We start from the raw sequence: 23528 nt of genomic DNA on the forward strand, positions 1-23528 counted from the left end.
AGAAGGGTTGTACATACCAGACCCAGGTGGTCTATATGAGATAAAGCACTACCCAGTGAAGATTTTGAGGAGTGTGGGATTTGCACACATAGTTAGGTTTCAGAATGAAACTGTGTCTTGTTCCCTATCTGTATAGTTAGCTTTGTAATGAATTGTGACCAGAGACCTGGAGGGCCCAGTGAGTGATGCTCATAGGGTTTTGAAGAAGAGGCATTGGGTTACTGGTTGCAAATGGAGTACCTCGAGTACTGGCAAGATATGGCTCTAAGAGTATAGACAGAGTGCAGATTGAGAAGAAGTCTGGCTTTGGAGTTCTGGGCTGTAGTTTGTGTGGTAACATACCTAATAGGAATTGCTTGGATGCAAAACAAAAAACATTCACTGAACCTGAGTGATGGCGTCTCTTCAGGACATGTACATTTAGGGCCCTTGATTTCTTGTATATGTGTCTTAGACCAATAGATGGTTATGGACTGAGTCCCTGCATCTGTATAGTTTCATTTTTAATGCTGGCTTCATCCCTGCTGTCACTCCAGAGCTGTGATTGCTGGTCCTTTTTTAATACCAACATTGTGCCTGTGTACCAACATTGGCCTTAGTTCTGTGGTTATGTATTTTTTAGAAACACCTTGGCAGTATCACTCTATTCCCTCTACCTCTGGGCTGATCTGTCCGTTATCAATTCACTATCCTCGTTCTGCCATGTATTCACCCGTGCACTGTGATCTGAATGTATGGCACAGCCAGGATATTTCTACAGGAAAGGCCACCTAAAAGCCGCCTGGATGAAATCAAGGATAGATCCAGGATATTCCTAAAGGCGGGGTAAGGATCAATGCAGAGAGACATCTAGGTTATTCATAATATGGAATTATAAATGGCTACCTATCAACTATGATATGTTGTCACTTGGAATGCTGAGGTGGAAGTCATGCACCATCCATAGGAATCCTATGGAAGTCATGCACCATCCCTGATTTGCATGACTTCCATAGGAAGCCATAAGGAAATATGTTCTTTTCTGAATGTTGTATCCTCCTACTGTAATGTGATGTCATGTTAGAGGATTATGGGATTAATAATAAACTGCCACAATGATATGTCAGCAGGATGTGGACTTTTCTCTGCTAGGTATTTCTTGCTCCTTTTGGGGTTTCTGTGGGATGTAGAACAAGCAAACCTTTTAAAAATAATGCTTTATACATTGCTCAGGCCTCCCCTTTTCACCTCTTGCAATACTGGTCTATAGAACTAGTAGAGGGAGAGAAAATGGATGCGCTGAGGCCATTCGCGGTATTATAACTTGGGAATTCTGGTTTGGCCATTTTGAATATCAGTCTGCAGAGGGCCTTCACCACTGTTAAAAAGTTTGAAGTTTCTCCCCTAACTTTCCCCATGAATGCTCTTTGTCTCCCGTAGCCAACTCTTCACCAGAACAATGCTCCTTGGAATTTTCTGAGAACCTTCTCTAATTGTTTCTTTTGCTTTTAACTTGCTTTTTGCCTGTATTTGTGATATAGCCATAATGTAAAGGCATTACAGCCTGGGGGGAGAGGGCTGTAATAGGCATTAGCCTCACTATGCGCCCTCAGCTTCAGTTCGGGCCAACAACTCAGGTGTGGGTTGACAACATCTGGCTACAATGCCTCACAACCTCACAGATGGGTACCCTTTAGCTGTGGCGTGTTTCCACCTCAGCATTCCAAGTGACAACATATCATAGTTGATAGGTAGCCATTTATAATTCCATATTATGAATAACCTAGATGTCTCTCTGCATTGATCCTTACCCCGCCTTTAGGAATATCCTGGATCTATCCTTGATTTCATCCAGGCGGCTTTTAGGTGGCCTTTCCTGTAGAAATATCCTGGCTGTGCCATACATTCAGTCTGGCTTTGTGGTTATCTATCTTTCGGCTTGCCAGAGACAAACAGTTGAATTGAAGCCCCCCATACTAAGTTTGTATGGAATCATCTTAGGGGTCATTGGCAAATGCGTCCAGGGATTACCTGTTTCTGTATTTAACACATTTGACAGGAAAAGCTTGTTAAGTGGGGTGGGTTCTGCATAGTTCTGCTTAATGGAAATGATTGGTTAGCATCCTGAATTCCATCGATGTGTTGCCACATAATGGAAAAAAAGATGCATCATTTTGGCTGGGATTGTGTATTGTGTGACAGAATGTCTGTGTCCTTGTAAATACAAGTAGAGAGTTGGTGTTCTCCTAGTTGGTCCAACATTTTAAATCTTTGAAGGAAATGGCCATTTCACATAATCAGGATCCATAACTGAGTGTGACATCTCTGTTGGGAATATTTGGGTGAATCTTTGAGCTGGACGGAGATGATGGACCCTACGTACGTTTCATGTCCAGGTCACTGTTCTGATTTTAATGGGATCTGTTTTTGTTGTATTTCCTTATTTCCAGGCAGAAGCCAACCTGCCTGAGGACTTCTTTGACAAAGACACCAACAGTCTCTTGGAGCTCAGAACTATCCCGATGGCGGCATCAGCTGGGAAGCTCGGGTCAGTCTTACTCTATGCTATGGTTACCACATGTTTAAGTGATAGGAAGCTGGTATTAGTGCTGCACTGCCAATGTTCACTATTCCTTAGTCTTCCCATGGTACACACATGGTGATATCCACACCTGTCCCTAGTAACCCTGGATTTTCAGGTGTGCTCTGAAATTAGGAGTTTGCTGGTTGGTGAAGGGAAGAAAGGGAAGAATGAAAAAAAAGAAAGACACATTATAGTGATGCAAAACACACACACAATGAAAACTAGAGGATATAGTCATTTCTTCATTTGATTGTCTATGCCTAAGCAATACACATCCATGTCTCAGGGGCCAAGTGATAAGCAGAAGACTTGAGAAAAAATTCTGATATTTCAAGGTTTTATATTTCATGCCAAAAAGGAAGGGATTGGGGATTGAGGAGCAATGCCTACCACAATGTGCTCCTTCCTTAAGGACCATAATACTCAGTTTGTAGCTAGTTCTAGCTCAGAATACCAGTTCTTCCAAAGGGGAAAAGGGTCCTAAGCTCATTTCTCACTCTGACACCTGGTTCTCTGGGTAGTTCCAACCAACAGTCTTTCACAGTCATTGGTCACTCCTCTCTCATTCTTTGGCTGAGACCGGATTGATCCAGATGTCACAATGATCCTTCTGAACTGGGTCAAGATGTACTACTCATCGACATAGACAATATATCAAGTTCGTCCTCCTGGACTTGCCGTTCTGGCTGTTTGGGTCAAAACAAGCTTACCCTCTGGGTTGTGATGACTTGTTGGCTCACTTATGAAGTTGCTTGGAATTTCCCTGGCCTCAAACGTGCTTAGCCTTGCACTTACCCTCCTGAATGTTGCTTGGACTCTTCCGGCTGAAAAGTGTTTGCCATCCTGTGAATAATGGCACCTTCGCCCATAACTATTGTAGCTGATGAATCGTATGTGGTTTCCAGTGTCGTCAGGCCTCGATCTCTTCCAGCTGCCTCTTGGAATCTCTCCCACCTGCCTTTTGGCAATCACCCCCCCCCCCATTGAAAGGAAGGCTGTGCCACTCCTCACAGTCTTTGGATGTGTCTTAGGCTCCCACAACATTGTATACTTCCTTCGTAATGTGGCATTATTTATTTATCTCTCCCCTCAAGTGTGTTCACCTCCCTTCTTGGTTAGGTCTTCAAATGTCTTGTTTTTTATCACCCCCTTTCTTCTTGTTTGTCCCCATTTTCCCTTCAAACTTGAATTCTTGGAACTCTCCATACTATTTGTTTTTCTCTCGTATTGCTCCTTACAAACCCTTGCTTTGTATTTCTGACCCTCCACATCACATATGGTTTTCATTGTATTCTTTCTTGCTACTTCTTCGTGAGGGATGCTGGTTTTCTGTATTCCTTCATGTTTGCTTTGTTCACCTGCCCTCAGTCCTTTATACCTCAGCATGCTTATCTCTCCCTCTTCTTTCTTACTTATTTTCTTCAGGTATTCACCTCTCTCCTCTTCGCCTTGATCTCTCTTCTGCCCACCATCAGTATGTTCCACCCTGATGGTGATTTTGTCCTTTGCCTCTCCTAGTTCTGGTTCTCCAATGTTTCTCTTTTCTTTCTCTCCCTCACAAACATTTTCCTCCTCGCTACCTCGTCACACTCTATTGTGTACTCTCCACTTCACCGCCAACTTCTACTGTTTAAAACCTAATTACCACCCCCTCTAGATCTTATGGTCTAATTGTATAGTCTTCTCTGGGTTGCAATTTAAACTGTGTGCGCACCTGTGTTGGGACAAAATTTGGAGCCTCCCATTGGTTGGTCTACAGGTCAGAGTACAAGTATCCTCAGTAATCTTTTCATAAATACATTTTGTTCTTTCACCTTTAGTCTTCTTGCCAGAAAGATCACTGATTTATTTCCGTGTTCATAGAAGAATTGATTTTCCTTAATAATTTGCTCTTAATCACCCTATTGATCAAGTGCCTTAACTGGCTTCTAGCATGAGTTAGTATCCTTGCTGATCTTAGGGACCTGAGTCTTTATGTTTGTTTTCTCTTTCCTCAACCTCATTTTCCAAGTCTTTTTCTCCTTTTCTTGCGAGCCTCTCCTAGTTCTTTGGTAAGATCTATCAATTTGGCTTTCAATTGAGCTTTGAACTCATTCCACCGGACGTCCTTGTCATCAGAGCACCATTTTGTCCCCTCTATAATTTCGATGAGCTCTTTGGCTAATATCCACCTATCCTTCATCCCTCAATGCACACTCTTGCAACCTCCAGAAACTTTCTTGTGTGTCCTTTCCTCATCTCCCCATCTAAAAGCAATCAGAACATTATCTGATGAATGATGATGTAATCTGTGAGAGCCCATGGCACTGTGCACTGTAACAATGTATTGTACGACCACCCTCAACAAAGGAAGTTCCTTCGCTCCCCAATTAAGGTGTCGCACAGCAAGCGGCCGAACAGATTCATATTTGGGTCGATTCCTGACCTGTGTAATGCCACCAAGCTCCCTCCCCCATGCCACCAATGAACCAGGACCCAGGCCGGTGTATAGAAGAATATATATAGATTCATTTAAATTATGGGATTAATAAAAATGACACTGAAATAACACAAGCCACCAACCCCGTGGGACAACCCAATAACTTCAGCACTGAGGTACCCTCCTTATGATCATGAACTAAAAGGTATTTCTGAATAATATTTCAATTGCATTAACACAGGTTTGCCTTTAAAATCAACACACACAGTGCATTTCCAGTGCTTTACACGTGGGGTTTATCTGCATATTAACACACAGAACATTTTGAAAACACAAAGTCAGTCAGATTACCCAATGTATGCAGCACCCTGGTTCCTTCTTTACCCCAAAGCAGTCTCAAACCTTTCTGCTATGATTGTCACTTGGTCACTCCCATGAGAGAGTGTATATCCTTTAACTGGAGAATCATGCTTGGCTTAATTTACTTGGCAAAATACATTTTTCTCCCAGCACACAACCCAAGCATCAGTTATATGTGACACCCCTTGGTTTAATGGCTAAGTTTAGGGAGCGGGAATATATTGGGAATTTCGTTTGGGATAAAAACAATTTATTTTGAAAGGCAGGGTTCGTAACCATGGAATGGATGGGGATTTTCGTTCTGGGGACAAGGGCACATTGAAATGAAAGGCAAGGTTATGGGAAATTGAATCAATGGGAACATTTGTTCTGGGACCCAGCACATTCAACTTAAAGGCAGGGTTTGGGTATTTTCGTTTTGGGGCAATGGCATATTCAAATGAAAGGCAAGGTTATGGGAAATTGAATCAATGGGAACATTCGTTTCGGGACACAGCATACTCAAATGAAAGGCAGGGTGTTGAGATTTTCGTTTTGAGGTTACAGGAAAATAGGTTTACCCAATTACTTTATAGGCCTTAATTGTTAAAGTACACTGGGAATGAGATTTGTTAATTTCGAATTTTAACAAGATTCATCCCATCAACTTCACTATAGGGGAATTCATTTATTATTTTAAATCAAATGTGCTAAGGGTCTACACAGTTTTTCCCGCACCCACAGTTAAGGGGAAGGATTAAGGCAGGTTGTTTCCCCATACACATTTAATAGCATTGGGATATGTTTACTTACATGTGAGATCTCTGCTATCAGCTCAGGATGCCAGCCAGGTATATGGACCCACTTTTGGGAACAAGTCAGCGCACACCTTAGGCAAGGATAGCTCAGCTATTCACAGCAGAGCCCAGTCAGGTTTTAGGCTATCTCCCTCAATTGGTACTCCTAGCCTTCCCAGCTAAAGTCTCCAGCAAAAGAGTTACTCAAACTCCAGCAAGTGTCCAAGTGTCCCAGTGTCATAGGGTATTGACCATATATAGGACCTATGACACCATCCACATTATTAAAATATATGCAGTGCCAACCCATTTTCCCACGCATCGGATTGGACAATTATGTTTCTCTGCCCCAGAAGGCCGGCCTCTACCAACCAATATGACAAGGGATTGACAAGATCTAGATTATGGATAATGAGGGGCTGTGAGAAAGGATTGTCTAAAATTACCTTTTTAAACGTGCACAGCAGCAACTCAAAAAGTCACCACATGACAACTTTTTGTAATTTACAACTCAACACAATAATATATATATTCTGATTCAGCTCCTCCTGCCGGACCTAGAGAAACTATTTTGGTCTTGGCACGACCTTACTGGATCGCGTTATCATTTTTCAGCCTTTATATCAAAACTAACATAGTTGGGACTATAAAACTTCATAATGCAAAATTATTAATTTCACGTTCTATTATCTCTCCAACTTTCCGATTTCTATCATTTATATGAAAACCAGAAACACATATTTATCTATAACTCAAATTGCACACTTACATGGGGTTGATGTTTACATAGAATTGACAGGCTTGTGATCTTCAAAATGATCCCTGGATGAGTTCACAGCGATGCACGGTTCTCCTTTTATTAAGGGAAATGTATTAATGTATGAACCCTTTAGTTTCCATTTCTTGAAAGTCACATGGTATGGGACATCTGCTTCTCAAACTGGCATTGATGATGTTTATGTAACAGCAATTTAAGTCCATTACGAGCTCTCTGTTTGAATCTAAGGCTCAGTTTATTGGGGTTGTAAATACCTAATACGCACCAGCCACAGTCTTCAAAGATAAGGCATGCCTCTGCTATCTGCAGTGACCACAAATTCAATCTAAAAACTGTATTTTGTAATCTCAGGCCAGCTTTGTGACCCTCCAGCCAGGCCGTGTTCCCGGTATGCATCGGCGAAAGGTCTCTGAGGTCAGGGATAGATAACACAGTCCAATAGGGGATGTACATTCTGAAAGATACAGGGCCTCATTAGGACCCAGGCGGTAAGGGGTTTACGGCGGCGTAAACAGCGCCGACCCTTACCGCCTGATTCCGAGGTCCCTTAGCGCCATGGAGGATTTAACACCTGCTTTTAGCAGGTGTTAAAATCCATGGCGCTAAGGGACCTTGTTGTTAATTACGCCACCGTAATTTACGGTGGCGTAATTAACGCCTTCCCCACTCCCATTATGCCCTATGGGGCAAAAATGGGAATGGGGAAGGGTAAATGGGGATTGGGGACTTACCGCCCCGCCAACCTCGGAATGGGGCGGTAAGTCCGCCAACCACCATGGCGTAAACGTAGTTTACGCCATGGTGGTAAAGGTACGACCCAGGCGGTAACTTACCGCCTGGGTCGTAATGTGGCCCACAATCTTTCAAATTGGTAACATGGATTCCTCATGTTAAGTCTTTTAATTATTTCAGCACATTGCATCTTATCCTTTTGTCCATGTAGTACTCTATTTCTTAAACCTATTATTTATTTTTCCACAACAATGATGAAAGACTGGGCTATTCATTCTGAGTGATTCACAACAGGCAGTTCCATTTAACATGACCAGTGTCCATATGGAAATGTTAGGCCCTTTCATATTACATAATGTCAATTCATATGTTGCAAAGTAAGTATTTATTTATTTCAAATGAAATGTGTCTCTTGGCTTTGCCTTTTCATATAAGGCACCGATTATCCTTTATTCTTCATATGCATAACCTTGTATTGCATTGGATTCAATGTAAAATGATGCTGTTTTGTTCCTGAGTCAGACTGTGGGCCTCATTACACGGTAGGCGGTAACCATGGCGCTATTAGCGCCATGGTTGCCGCTGGTATTTTACTGTGTCCGCCTTGGTGGATGGCGGAATTACTGCCCTACTCCAAGGTGAGCAGGGGCGGTAATTCCCCATTCACCAAGGCCCTTCCCCATTCCCATTTTTGCCCCCATAGGGCATAATGGGAATGGGGAAGGCGCTAATTACGGTACCGCAAATTGCGGTACCGTAATTAGCACCAAGGTCCCTTTGCGGGTTCATTTTTTAACGCCTGCTAAAAGCAGGCGTTAAAGTACCAACCCGCAAAGAGACCTCATAATAAGGCGTTAAGGGTTAATGGTCACCGGTACCCTTACCGGTGACCGTTAACCCTTACCGCCTACCGTGTAATGAGGCCCTGTGTCTTTTTCCCTTTTACATGGAATCAGTGTCATTTGCAGAAACATGTGTCTTTAAACCTGTCAGCCACATTAAGCTGTATTAACATTTTAAGGCACGGTTTCCTTCACTTGTGTACCTTTCCATTTTGGCAATGTTCAGTGAGGCCCATTTTTCCCATTTACTAGTCCTCAATGCTGTATCAAGGTTATAGCTGGCTTATTGGTTCCAATGTGTCTTTTTATATTAGCCAGCTCAAATCTCGCAGTTGAGGCCTAGCTTGGCCTTTCAGTCCATGCTATTCTGGGGCTGATATTACACCCCACAGATCCCCCTCCCCTTCCTGGCACTTTGACTCAGGTTACTCATAGGAAAGAGCAAGGGAGATTGGGGCTTTTATTTTCTCTTTCTTTTGTTTTCCTTGGAGCGCATTCACTCCTTTTCCATTCTGATGGAGTTAGTGCGAGTGCCTCCACCCCTGTCTTCGGATTTTTGGGGTATGGTCATAGAACCCCTCCCTTTTCGGGACCTCCTTCCCCCAGGCTGTGAAGGGAATGGTGTTATTCAGTCTGCAGATAGGAGTAAAACAGAGGTTAAGTATATTAAACAATACCCCTTTTCCCGGTAAATAGGCATACAATTTGGCATAATTATAACAACCAAAATAACACATTGACATCTATTTGAATTACATAAAAATGATCCTACAAACATTATTATTTTCAATCCTTATTTATACATTTCTTTATGAGTGTTATTTACTTTATGTATGTTTTAGTTTCCATTTGGGTTTCCATTCTTCCCTTTCATCTTTCAAAGGGTTCCTGGGTACTACCCTTACTGGGCTCCTCAACCAGTCATAAAGCTTGTCTGGGGTGACAGCTCTTTAACTGATTGATGTGGACCCATTTCTCTTCTGTGTGTTCTTCTTTTGGGATGCAGATCATATAGGCAACAGGTGAGATTTGCAGATGGAGTAATATTCTCCACAATATATGGACTGCTAAATCGGGGCCCATGCCACTTCTTAGTGCAGTTACGAATCAAAACGGGGGTTCCAATGAATAATTTAGTATACATCGTTTTTCAGATCCGGTTGTTGAATGGTCTTCATCTGTGTTCCGAGACCGACACCACAGAGATACTAGCGGTCATACATGTCAAGTACGCACGTAGCTCATTTCCTAACAATTCTGCAGTTGTCTGGTCATCACTTCTATTCCTCGGTGGAGGTGTCAGAGGCGTTCTCATTCACCTTCCTGTAACTAGCTCATGGGGTGTGAGGTGGTGATCTGACCCAGGCTGATTCCTTAATGCATATAATGCAAGGGGCAGGCAGTACAGCCACCCTTTCTTTAGTGTCAATTTTACTTTTGCTATTCTCTCCTTGAGAAGACTGTTGAGTCTCTCACAGATCCTATTTACTTGCAGGTGATAAGCAGATGAAAACATATGTGTAATACCAAGCAATGAGCTAATCTGCTTGAATACTTCATTAACAAAATGGGGGCTATTCTAGGATCTCAACAACTCACATACTCCCCAACTAGGAAAGACTTCTCAGACTAAAAACTTTGCAGCACAAGTGACCTCAGGGTGTGTACATGGACCAGTTTCAATCCATTTTGAAAAGGGGCACACCACCACTATCATATACATATATCCACTACATACTTGTAGCATATCAACATAGTCAATATGTAAATGCTGAAAAGGACTGTTCGGTCGAGGAATCACTCCTCTGATTTTTCACAATGTGTTCCCAGCAGTAAACGTTTGACATATGATGTAATTAACAACATAAAAAGCAATGTGTTCTAACAGGTTCGGTACAAACCAGTTCTCTGTTATAGATGCTGCAAGGCTCTCCCTAGTTACATGCGCAGGGTAGTGTAGCTGTTCTAACGGTACCCTTCAAAAGGCTACAGGCATCACCGGCTTTCCAGTGCTATCTTGTCATCACAGTGCTTCAGAGGGTGATAAAGAACACTCCCTCCATGTCCATAGCTCCTTTTCTTCCTGTGGAGCACCGCCTTGAACTTCCATCAACTGCATTCTAGACAAATGGTTAAACCCTTCATTTATAATCATAATCGTGACCATCTTTTCTTTCACATCTAGAGTATTGAAACGTGAAATATCAGGTGAATATGCAACCCTTTTGGCCTCCTCTTCTGCAGCTTGATTTCTGCGTGAGATAAAATCAGTTCTCTTAGTATGTGCTGCGCATTTAACTATTGCAATGGCTACTGGGAGTTGTAGTGCCTTAATGAGCCTGTCCAATAAAGCAGCGTGTTGCACTGGAGTGCCGTCCGCTTGGAGGTAGCCCCTCCTTTTCCAACATGCTAGCCATGCATGTACGGTTGACATCACATAGGCAGAGTCACTATACACCATCACTTCCTGCCCTGCATGATTTTCGAGCGCAACAATAAGCACCACTAATTCTGCAGCCTGTGCCCAAAAGTGAGACAGTACTCTTGCACTTGCTACTACTTCAAATTCCCCATTAGCTCTGTGCCTTACCACTGCTGAACCTGAATGTCTTACTCCACCAGTTTGATCAATTTTCGAAGACCAGTCAATAAAGAGAACTGCCCCCCTTGCCAGAGCATTCTCTTTTACCCTTGGAATTTTGTCATGAAATTCTTCGTAGTTGGAGCAATGATGCACTTGCTTGCTTGCTACAAACATGGCAGGATTCACAGGATTCACTATTTTACACCTGACTATTTTGATTGTCGGATTTGATTTGACCACATCATATGCAGAAGCCCTCCAAGACGTCAATGTACCCTTAGGTTTCCCCAAAACAGCAACAAAGCATGCTCAACAAATAAAGTCATGGAACACCCCATCACAATGCTTGTAGATTTCTCAATAGCGAACGTGGCTGCTGCCAGCGATTGTTCGCAAGGAAAGTGTCCTCTCATGACTGGATCTAAAATCCCACTATAATATGCCAGAGGCTTATACCATAGTGCAGTCCTCTGTGTAAGCACTGCTGTCATAACTGTTCCATTCGTGTGTGAAAACAGCAAGAACTCCTCAGAATAATTGGGAATTCCTAATACTGGAGCTGTACAAATTGCCTTTTTCAACCCCTCAAACCCTTCCTCCATTTCCGCAGTCCATTTTTATTTTTTTCCTTGTTCACTTGTACTTTCTTAAGAGCCTGCAAAAGGGGTCTTGTGTATGAACTATTATCAAATACCCATGCTCTAACATAGTTGCACAATGCCAGAAACCGCTGCATTTGCTTTATCGTGTGCAGTTTTGGTGTTTTCATAATCGCCTCAGCTCTGTCAAGTGTAACTTTCTTTCCCTCATGAGGGAATAACTGGCCTATGTACAACACCTCCTCTTGACAATACTGCAATTTCTCCCTGTCTACTTTATATCCTTTGTCTGCTAGGATAGTCATTAATTGAATCGAGTCTCGTCTGCACTCTTCTTCTGTTCTGCTGCAAACTCAAATGTCATCGATGTACTGCAGCACAACACTTGGCAAATCGATATTTCTTAGGTCCATCTGCAGGACCCTATTAAAGATCGATGGAGACTCACAGTACCCTGGGGGCAAAGGAGTACTCTCAGCTTAGTCTCACAAAATGTGAATGACGTAAGATCTCAAAACGCATTTTTCAAGTCACTCACCATGAAATATCATGCCTCTGTGGGAATACTACATAGAATCGTTGCAGGATTCACAGCCGTATTAAATGGTGACTCTGACGTCACGAAAATGCCTTGTTCCATCATGGCAGATATAGTCTTAAAAATTCCCTCATCTGCCTTTCGAGACATTGGGTATTGCCTTGCTCGAGGTAAAATTGCTCCTGGTTTAAGATTAATCTCGACTTCTCCCACTCCCCTCAATAGGCCTACGTCACAGGGGCCTGTAGTCCATAAAGAGGATGGCATTTTTTCCTCATCAAAAGATGCCAGGCGCTGCTGTACTATCATCATTCGCTGTGGGACTTCCCTTCTTTCTATTCTGATTCAGTATGTAATACTAATTTCGAATACTACTTCATCGTCTGACGGATCGTCTTTAAACATATCTTCATCAGTGACATCAGTCAATCTATACCCTATGGCAATCACCGTTCTCCATGGCCTGCCCTTGTCATCGGTTCCTTCGAGCATGGCAAATTCCCCTTGCACTATGGCTGCCTGTAATTCTAGGGGAATAATCTGTCCCCCCCTTTTCATCCATAGGTACCTGTGGCCTAAACAGCAATTCATCAGGTATCCTCATAATTTTGCCTGCTAAGCCGGCTAGCCATGTTAACAAAAGGTGTGCCCCATAGTTCCCCATAGTGAAAGACTAGTGAAAGACTTCTGGCTCTAATGGCATTCCTTGCAAAGCTATTTGTCCTGTAAACACCATAATAAATTTGCCCACGTTTAAATAATGTATCCCTGCAGTGGAACACACTATGCCTTCGTCAGTAAAGGAAATCGTCATATTTAGCTTCGTCATTAGATCTCAGCCCAGAATATTAACCAGTGTCTATCTGGAATACAATAATGGAACAGACATGTCACACTCTCCTATGGAGACTGGTAATTTATCAGTAAAAGAACTCTACTTGTAGCTCCAGAGAAGGCTTATGCATTCATGGCATTTCCCGATAACGGATATTTTCCCTCTCGTATACATGAGCGTGGTACACCCGTGTCTACTAAAAAAGAAAAAGATTTGCCTCCTATGGTAACATCAACCCTTGCTTCCTCTTGAGGATTCAGTTTCACAAATAGTACTGAACACATCAAGCCGCCCTGTGAGCTGTCCTACTGTGGGTACATACGTATTCTAGTACCTGTAAAAAGACTTCCTCCCATGACAGTGACACCCCCTACTCTAGGAGTCAATAACTGTCCCATGTTTGCTCTCTCTGTATCTGCATGGGTGCATGCTGTGACTGTCCTTGCAGCACATTCAATGGTGCTTGCTGTGGTTGCAAAGCCTGTTGCATTTGTGACACTTGTGCTTGATACACTGTCTGATCTTGGGCAAACCCATCCCTATTTTGTGAACTATATGCTGGAGGATAAGCTGTCCCCCCTCTTGAGAATTGCCCATTCTGTACGTACCCCTGCATTCCATACGTTCACGCAATGTGCCCTGTCATTCCACATGTCCAACATATAGGAGGGAACCTTCTAATTTGCCCTTCTTGCATATTTTGATTATCATTCTGCACATTCTGAAAGCCACTTTGATTATTCTAAAAGCCTCCTCTTCCCCTGAAACACATTCCTCTGCCTCTCTGAGTATACACATTCCCTCCTTTAACTGATTGGCGTTGATTATTCGTTTGTGACATACCCACTGCTTGCTGCATTTTTTACCCCTCTCTGCTTGTCCTTACTCCTCCTTCTATAGCATACTTTGATAATTTCTTCTGGACTAGCTTAGCTTCCTCAAGTTGTCTAGCATCCTCCTTCTTCTTATTTTTCTCTTGGAACAATCGGCAATGATGCACGATAGTCAATTGTATCTCTGCCCACGGCTTCGCTTCCATTCCCACATATTTCTTGAGCTGCCTCTGGACTTGCTCTGGCAACCCCTGACACAGAATGTGTTAGAATACTGGTATTGATTTCCCCCACGGCTCCCTTGTTTCCAAAGTCCAGCGTTTCAGAATACTTTGAATGTAAGCAAGCGGATCTTCGTCATCTTTCATTTTACGTGCATCCATATCTTACCTATCAGTATACTGTACCCTGGCGCTTTCCAAACAGCCGCCCTGCAAATATTAAACGGTGCTCTGTCATGCGCTATGTTCTGTGCCGTGACACTGGAGTAACCTGCTCTCGTCCAAATGTCATCAGCCATTTCCCCAATAATAGCTCACTAGGAGACCCTTAATGTCCCCTATGGTTAGAGTATTTCCTCCTATCATCTTCTCTAGCTTATGAATCCATTTTTCCAGACCTGCCGTTAAGCTGGGAAGTTTACATCTTATATTATCCTTATCCTTCTGGGGCCGCGCGATATACTGCAGTCCTTTAGATCGCTCTGAGTACGCCAAAGGCTCTGGCGTCCTATCTTTAGGTTGGTCTAAATCCGACCATCTCACTTCCTTGTCTGTCTGCGAACATCCCTCGGGACCCCATGCACATTCTCCCTCCACCCCACGGAAGATTCCTTTGTCTTTGTCTGACATATCCAGTCCCCATCTGGTATGGCTTTCATCTTTCTCATCTCTGTTTAATATCAGCCTTTCCAAAGACAAGGCTCTATACCGCAAGACTAAACAGGCTTCCTTCTTTGCCTCGTGACTGGACAACTATAGATCAATCTTCTTTTCCTTTGCTTCTCGATTCACTTTCTGTCCTCATCTCCTGATAAACTTTATCGATCCTAGCTCCAATGCTTCTTATCTCAAAATTCCCATCTAGGTTTACCCTAGTCGGTCCTGGCATTGCTTCTTGCGATGGGAGAAACTCCTCAATGTCGCCCCATGATATTACTGGACTTGGTTCCATTAACTCTTTCTCAATGTGATCAATGTCACATGCCCTCTGTCTCCTGTTTCGCTCCATTTCTTCGTCGAATTCCCTTTGTTTCTTTGCTTCCCATTTAACCCTTCTCATCCCTTCTTTCGTTTGCTCTATGCACCTCTTCTTCCCTCTGTCTTTGCATTCTGTTATCTCTTAATTTCTGTTCTTCCTCCTCTTCTCTTCTTTTCTAGCCTGTCTCGTTCTTCAAATGCTCTCTGTCTGTTGCCATACTTTCTTTGCTCCTCTACTCTTTCTTCCTTTCTAAGCTGCTCCTCCTGATACATCTGCTCTCATCTTTGTCTACTCTTCCTTTTGTACTCATCCTCTTCCAATCGTTTCTTTCATTCCCTTTCTTTTTCATCCTGTTCGTCTTCATCTTCTCCTTGCCCTACTTCATCGATACTCTTCCCATCTGTCCACCCATCCATTCATTCTGTACGAGTGCTATCTCGTCAGCTTTGTCTTTTTCCACTTTCCATCTTTTAATCTCTCGATCTATATCTAGGGTCACATTTGGTAGTTCACTTTTCTATTTGTCTTTTAAGACCTTAGAGATCACCTCCTTCTCTGGACTCCTTTCTGGGCTCTCGTCACTGCTATAAGTTGGTGGTTCATGTATTGGATTATTATATCCTGTCGCTGCTTTCAATTCCCTTAATGGATACACTCCTTCATCTTTTTTACTATCGCCATTTACTTCAGGCATGGTAAGGGGAGCAGAAGGCTCACCCCCTCCTCCCTACACTGGTTAAGCATCCAGTCCTCAGGTGGCAGATTATCCGGTTCCTCCTGGTACATCTTCTAAAGCTCTAAGCTAGCTAACCTCTTTTCCAATTTCTTTCCTGTGTACGCAGCGTGCAAGTATGTGGTCATGTGTTGCAAAACTGCTTTTGACAGCGATCCCCTTTGTGGCCATGGCATGAACATTTTATCTGCTGAACCCTTAACCCATTCTGCACTATATTGTTTAAGATTGGGTTGAGTGTTTTGGCAGTTGCTTACAAAGATGCATCATCAGTAACATCCCCCATTGGGACAAGTCTCAATTGACTGTCAATACTTAACGTTATTTTACACAAGAATACGTTTCAGAAAAATAACAAATATGAGCGCGCACCAACGGTCGCCGCACAAAGCCTCTACTTTACTTAACACTTTACTCCAATCTACCTGTTCGGTGGGCGCCAACAATAACTAAATAGATAGGTAGATAGATTTTAACCTCGATCTTTACTTAACACAACCTATCGTTTGACGCTCTTCGACACTTCACTTTTCCAATACATAAAATACACAAACCGACAAACTAGTCGACTTCGACATGTATCTTCTCAGCGTTCTTCGCTGCTACTCTTGCCCTAAAATACTCCGATAGTAGTGTAAATCATTCCCTTTTACAGATTTTGTCCATATGTCGCCTATGTACCCACTTGGGTTTTGAAATGACTTCTTATAGACGTTCCTTGAACATAGGACACTGGGCTACCTTTGACGCTCCTCATCATTCATTAAACAACCAACCCCATTACCTCTTTCTATTCCAAATTCCCAAATTTTTGCTCACTTTGCTACTTTGCTCAATCTACTCAGCATTCGTCTTTCAGCTCCTGACACTCAGGATCGTCTCCTCCTCCAACCAGCCTCTGTCGCGTTCGGTCCGCTCAGCGCCCGTGGAAACCAGGAAGGATTTTGTGAAAGAGGGACCCGTCCCACCTGTATCTTCTTATCTTGCAAGAACTTCTATATCGGCCATTCTCCACAGGAAGCCTCACGATCCTCCAGCTAAATGGCAGAGGATGCCGATATTCCCAAAAATCTTAAAAGCCTAGTTGGTCAACGGGTCTGAACCATCCTCTCCTGCTACTACGTGAACCCGGGGCTCTGGGGTCCTTTAAGATGAGGTAACAGTATCTGAGATGGATGGGGATGCAGATATTACTCATACATCAATAATCAGACCGACTCAGGAAGTTGGCAAACACACAACTGTTTTATTAACAATTTTCTAAAACAGGGAGTTACAACGATCATCAACGGAGGTTCGCTCGATTTCTCTCACAGCATTATATGAAAAAACAAAGGTTTTATGCTAAAAATGTGTCACTACTGAATAATACTACATGGCAAAGTAAGAAAACCTACTAGCAGATATGGTAGGCTCAAAGAAAACATCCAAGTATATCTTCACTATGTGGTTCGGTTGTGATTGGGTCTCTAAGGTCAGGTGGGCAACTAAACCCATCCCAAGTGCAAGTCATCTTCCATGTCATGAAAATATACGACATCCTATTGGCTTCTCAAACCATAGGGCTCTGTACTACGCGTCCCTCTACAATTGTTTGGCACACTTGAACCCTTCTAGAATATTCCACTCTCTAGCAGCACGCAAGCTGGTACCCCAGGTGCTGGCAGGGATGGCCGGGTCGTGCCTCCCCACCCAATTAGCCCACATCCATCATCACCCCTGCGGTCTGTCATTCAATTGATCCTTTGAACTCGGCCTTGTAGAGGCCCACTGTGCCTGAAAATAAAAGGGAGTTTGGTGTAGCTGGACCCAAAGTCTATTTTCATCTGACTATGTGACTGTGGAACACGTTTTGAGCTCCTTAGTTGCATTTAATACTATTAAATGAAGAACCCTTCTAGTGTTTTTCCATTACACCTCAAACAGGAGCTCTGCTTGTTTCTCACATTCATGTATTTTCTTGAGAAGGTAACCAGGCTCTCAGCAGCCCGACTATTGACACTGGGCCAGGCAGAATTCTTGAATCTTCCGTCACCGTCAGCTATTTTATTCAACTGCGCCACATTTCAAGCCCTTTCATTCACAGGGTTCAAATTTGCTAAAGTGCGTTGTGGAACATACAGATTCGATACATTCATATATATATATACATTGGCGCATCGCCCTGCAGTCTATTCACTATGTAGCCAGCCTTATGATTACTTCGCCTACTGGCGTTACTGCATCTGTACAATTGTAAAATGGCTTTGCATTTTCTTCAATGCTTCTTCACACGTGCAATCTTCATTCCGATCCCAAAATGTTGCTTACTTCGATACTTCGTTGTCATATTCTCTATACGGTCTATATTCTTACTTCATTGGCATCTCTTCTGGGTGCGTTATTTCTGCTTCGTGTGACGGCAGCAGTCTTCTCTCTCTCATTCGTTTTCACACTTCTTCTGGGCATTCCTTCAGAAGACTGTTATTTCTTTGTGACTGTATATAGGGTTTTCTCAATGGGTACCTTGCTTCAAGGATTCTTTGTGGTATAGGTACCCTTGCATGTCGCAATTTCTGGTTCCCAACATATAGGCAATATGGGGGCGGGACTTCCGGTAGAGGTACTTGGCTCCTCCTCTACAGGAGGGTAGTTCAGTTTCTTATACCCATAAAGGGTTGCTGCCGCCCGTGTTCCTCTGCCCCTACCAGTCCCAGCACGTCACCTGTTACCTTCTGGATTTGCAGGATGCTTAGCCGATTCTTCCCCAGGTTCTGGTTTCTCTTTGGTTCGCGGCACAGCATTCTCAGAGTCTCGGTGTCTGTCTCCCTTCAGCCTCAGGCTCCACTTTCTTCTGGACAATGTAGGCACCATCCTTGCTTGATGCACCTCGGTCTTTCAGCCTCCCTTGTCCTGGACTCTGTTTGTGCCACCGGGTATAGGAGCTCCGTTATCCCTGTTATATCGGGAGTGGACTGTCTAGCTGGTGTCTCCTTTGCAGCTCCGAGTCTTCACGGGTGCATGTCCTGGTTGGCTGCTGCTCTCTCTCTTGTGATCCTTCTTTGGTTTTTAGGACGGTTGGGAAGCCATGCCTCTGTGGAAGTCTATACCGCTCTGGTTTTCTCAGGGCTTCACTCGTTATATATTTATTTATTCATTTTTGCATTTATAGCAGCGCACACAGTCCTGAGGTATCTAGTCGCTAGATACAGTGGATATGGTATGACAAGATGTCATCAGGTGTTATAGGTAAGTTACATATGTATCACAAAGTGAAAAGTCAGGTCAGTTGCATAAGAGTTACATAAGAAGCACAAGGGTACAAGACGAATCAGGTGAGTTGCATATAAGAAACATATGTAGTGCAAGGCTAAAGTAAAATAAGGTAGGTTTCATAGGAATAAATAAGTAGCAGAAGGCTACAAGTCCAATCAGGTAAGTTGCATAAGAATTGCATAAGTAGCACAAGTCTACAAGTCAAATCAGGTAAGTTGCATATGAATTATATACGTAGCGCAAGGCTAAAGTTAAATCCAGTAGGTTACATAACAATAACAGATGTATCACAAGGTTACAAGTTAAATCATGCGGGTTCCAACACAAGGCTGCAAGGCCAGATTTGGTGTTGAGTGGTATTTGGAGTAAGGGAAATCCGGCGGGTACATTGGAACGAGCAGGAAAGGAATACAGTGAATGATCAGTACTTACATGGTGCTATCACGTTAAATGGACTCTAAGGCCTTCCAGGCCCTGACATCTTCCTCTTCACAGTATTTTGTAGGATCTATGGGGCGATAGCAGGGCATGACCTTTTCTCGGTCATCTGACAGGCAGCCCTAAGAGGGATAAATGGGAGAATGCCCTCAGAATTCTCACATCTACTATTTCAAATGCTGCTGAGAGGTCAAGGAGACCAAGGAGGCAATAGATGGTCATCATCAAGGATTTTAAGGGCAACTTCGATCATCTTGGTGGTAGCTGTTTCTGTGTTGCATTGAGTCTAAAGCCAGATTGGTAGGACTGAAGGAGGTTGTTGACTATGATGTGTTGGAGGAGTTACATGGGTACTGCTTTCTCAAGGCTCTTACATAGGAATAACGTACTCTACCTTACAACAGCACATGCTTTTAGTCACAAAGTTATTAAATGGAAAAAAGGCTAGGGTATGTGATGGTGTGAGGGTTCTATCCGGGCTCTACCATGGATGATAGTCCTTGTCCCCAGAGAGTAAGTCTCTCCCCATGAGATCCCCCCTGCTGAGTACCACCCCCAGGGGGACTATCAGGTAGTGACCTCACCTCCGTGGCCTCATGGGAAGGCCCCCCACCCTCAGGGAGAAGTGATGACATCTAAGGATTCATCTCATACCTTTCACCTAATGCTGCTGGCTTCCCCATCTTCCAAAGGAAGGCGTGATAGGAAATCCACATTTCCTTGAGTTGGTATCTTTTCTAAGACTGAGCCATGTAGGGGGTGAGTGGTCCATGATAAGTTTACATTTTCTACCTGTGAGGTAATATTTAAGGTATCCTATGATCACCTTTATTGCTAAAGCTTCTAATTCGATGGTGGCTTAGTTTCTCTCTCGGAAATAGTGTGTGGCTAATGTAAAGTACCGAATGATCCACCCCATCGTATTCTTGAGATAAAACTGCCCCTATCTCTACCTTCGAAGCATAGGTTTGGAGCAAAAACTCCTTCTTAAAGTTAGGGAATTTTAAGACTGGCTCGCTACATAGAATGGACTTCAGGGTATCAAAACAGGCCTGATCTTCTTTTTGCCATCGTAATTTCTGAGGTTCTGCATTCTTTAACTTATCTGTTAAACAAGAGGTGGTGATGGAGTAATTAGGGATGAACCTCCTGTAATAACTGGCAAGCCCTAAGAAGACCCTCAGATTTCTTTTAGTTTTGGGAATTGATGTTTCTTGAACAGCCCATGCTTTTTCTAACTGTGGCTGAACTAGTCCTTTCCCCACAAAGAATACCAAGTATTTAATCGCTGAGAGTGCTAAGTGGCATTTCTTGGAGTTAGGACAGCTTTACTTAGGGCGCTGGTAATTACATACAGATGGTACATATGTTCTTCCCAGGTTTTGATATGGATGACAATGTCATCCAGATAAGCCCCACAAAATATGGGGCAGGGCCGCAAAATCTGGTCCATTAACATCTGGAAAGTGGCAGGAGCACCATGGAGCCCAAATGGAAGGACTTTAAAGTGAAATAATCTGCTAGGTTGGAGAATGCTGTTTTTTCCTTGTTTTCTGTGTTTAATGACACCTGCCAATAGCCCTTGGTAAGACCAATCGTGGAGACGTAGACAGGTGTGCCCAGTCAATCAATAAGATTGTAACTTCGAGGCATCAGATAATTGTCGAACTTGGCGACAGCATTGAGTTTTCTAAAGTCTATGCAAAGCCTCCATGATTGATTGCTTTTTGCCACTAGGACAATTGGCGAGCACCACAGACTTTGTGATGGTTCAATAATGTCTGCTTTTATCATTTTCTCCACCTCTTGGTGGATTATTTCTTTTTGGACCTCAGGGGTCTGGTAGGGCTTGAGATTAATGGCTTTCCCGGGCGGAGTGCATGCATGATGGTAAATCCCCTTCACTTTCAAAGGATCTTGGATGTCTTGTTGTTGGGATGGTGGAAGGTCTGCTGGTACTAAATTTGATCTGTCTGTCTCCTCGGACAACAGACATTACATTAACACAGAGGAGGATTCCATTGGGTCCTCTTTCCACTCCTTTGAGAGGTTCACATGGTATGTCTGAGTCTTAAGCCTTCTATTGGGTTGAAAGATACCATTCTTCCAAGGGCCTATCTGTTGCAGCACCTCATAAGGTCCATGCCAGCGAGACAACATTTTATGTTCAGAAGTAGGCAGGAGCACTAGGACCATCTGTCATACAGAAAAAGATCGACTGACAGTTCCTTTGTCATATTGGGCTTTTTTGTGTTCTTGGGATTTGGTTAAGTGAGTATGGACTATCTCCATGAGCATAGCCATATGTTCTTTAATCCGCTGTGCAATTTGGGACAATGGTAAGATAGCCCACGCTCTCTCTTCCCAGGTCTCCCTTAACATGTTTAGGACATCTCTGGGATCATGCCCATAAAGGAGTTCAAAGGGTGAACACCCAAGTGAAGCTTGGAGACCCTCCCTGATGGCAAATAAGGCCCAAGGGACCACCCTATCCCAATTCTTTGCATCAGCTTCTACTAGCTTCCTAACAACACTTTTGACAGTTTATTAAAGCGCTCAACCAGGCTGTCTCTCTGAGGATTGTATACAGAGGTCCTCAAAGTTTTAATTTAAAGAATTTGTTTGACCTCTGCCATGATTTTACTCATAAAGATTGTTCCCTGATCTGTCAGTATCTCCTTTGAGAAACCTACCCATGACAAAAAGGGAATAAGGTGTTTTAGAATTTGTTGCAAGAATTACTTTGCATCGGGAAGGCCTTAGCGTAAGCATTAAGCAGGTAGCATAATCTAGTATATCTAGCATATACTTATTCCTGAGTCTTGGTGGTGGCAATGGTCGCACAATATCCATCCCTATTTGAGAGAAGGGGGCGTCGATAACTGGTAAAGGTTGTAAAAGGGCAGGAGGAGGGTTATGTGGAGCCAGCCGTATTCTGACGTCAGCTCACTACTTTGTCCCTGGGTTTTTGCTATTACCAAATGTCCAGAAGTGAGGTAGGCATAGGCGATTTCTAACACAACCCAGCAGTGACTTCGGGGGACTACTATTTGGGATCAAGGGGTTGCCTCGCTGGTGGTGTCCTCCCTATATAGTAAGCCATATCTAAAAAAAAAGAATGGACCATCTTTCTTTCTTTCTGCCTCCCTTCTCAGAGATGACACTGAGGAAGGGCTCTGCTAACACTGTATCATTGCATTTGGATGAATGTAAAATCTGGTATTATCTCAGCTTCTCCCTACTCAATACTTTGTTTGGGTAACCCTGGGATTGGGTCTGTATCTTTGTCAGCTTCCCAAAAACATGCAGCCCCTCTCTCAGTAAAGTCTAACTCTGATACATCTACGAGTTTGGGGAATAGTGCTTTCTGGAGAATTCCCTGAGCAATCTTCTCCTTGGCTTTTACATGATAAGCATGTTTGCCGTTATTCAGGAGTAAGATCTTAATGTCTCCTCTATTGTCTGGATTAACCACCCCAGCCATTACATCTAGCATAGGCTTCCAAGCGATCCCCGATTTGGAGACCAAACGGATCTATGTAACCTTGGGGGCTGCCAAGGCTAGGTCAGAGGGAATGAGTTGTCTCTCTGTAGGTTCTATAGTTATATCACGACTGCTGGAGAGGTCCAACCCTATAGATTCTGTAGTGGCGGTAGATGAGTTAGAGGCTCAGCCCTTTAACTTAGTGAATTTTAGGGTTCTCAGGTTTGTGTCAACTAGGTAAGATTTCACTCCTGACACCTATGTAAGGGTGCAGAAGGAGGAGACTGACATACAGGTGGCATGCTTGGTGAGATGAACCTTTATCAGGAATGAAAGAAAAGAAGACTAACTTTCCCTGACTCTAAAAGAGCTTTCTCTATCTCAACTAAAATACTAACGGTTCGGTGAAAATGTCCGGGTAAATCAATTGTCCACTGTCCTGTGTCAAAAAACCTACTTTTGGCCCTTACACATATAACTAAACTAAAGAGGTAATGGATCTCCTTGATCCAGAAAAATGACTCCATTCTTCTGGACAGAGGATTAGAGTTCTAGTCTT

General features: G+C 43.2%; 1 protein-coding gene across 1 annotated transcript in view; it reads left to right on the forward strand.

Moving 5' to 3' along the window:
- The window catches only part of LOC138513675 (V-type proton ATPase 116 kDa subunit a 4-like), a 241387-nt gene that overhangs the window by 81651 nt on the left and 136208 nt on the right, over window positions 1-23528 (forward strand). Inside the window, exon 6 of the mRNA XM_069628738.1 lies at window positions 2430-2527. Coding sequence (XP_069484839.1) covers window positions 2430-2527 — 98 coding nt within the window. The remainder of the gene's footprint in view (window positions 1-2429; window positions 2528-23528) is intronic.

This window comes from Ambystoma mexicanum, chromosome 12 (genome assembly GCF_040938575.1).
Source record: "Ambystoma mexicanum isolate Mex_15411 chromosome 12, UKY_AmexF1_1, whole genome shotgun sequence".
In the NCBI taxonomy this organism is placed as follows: domain Eukaryota; kingdom Metazoa; phylum Chordata; class Amphibia; order Caudata; family Ambystomatidae; genus Ambystoma; species Ambystoma mexicanum.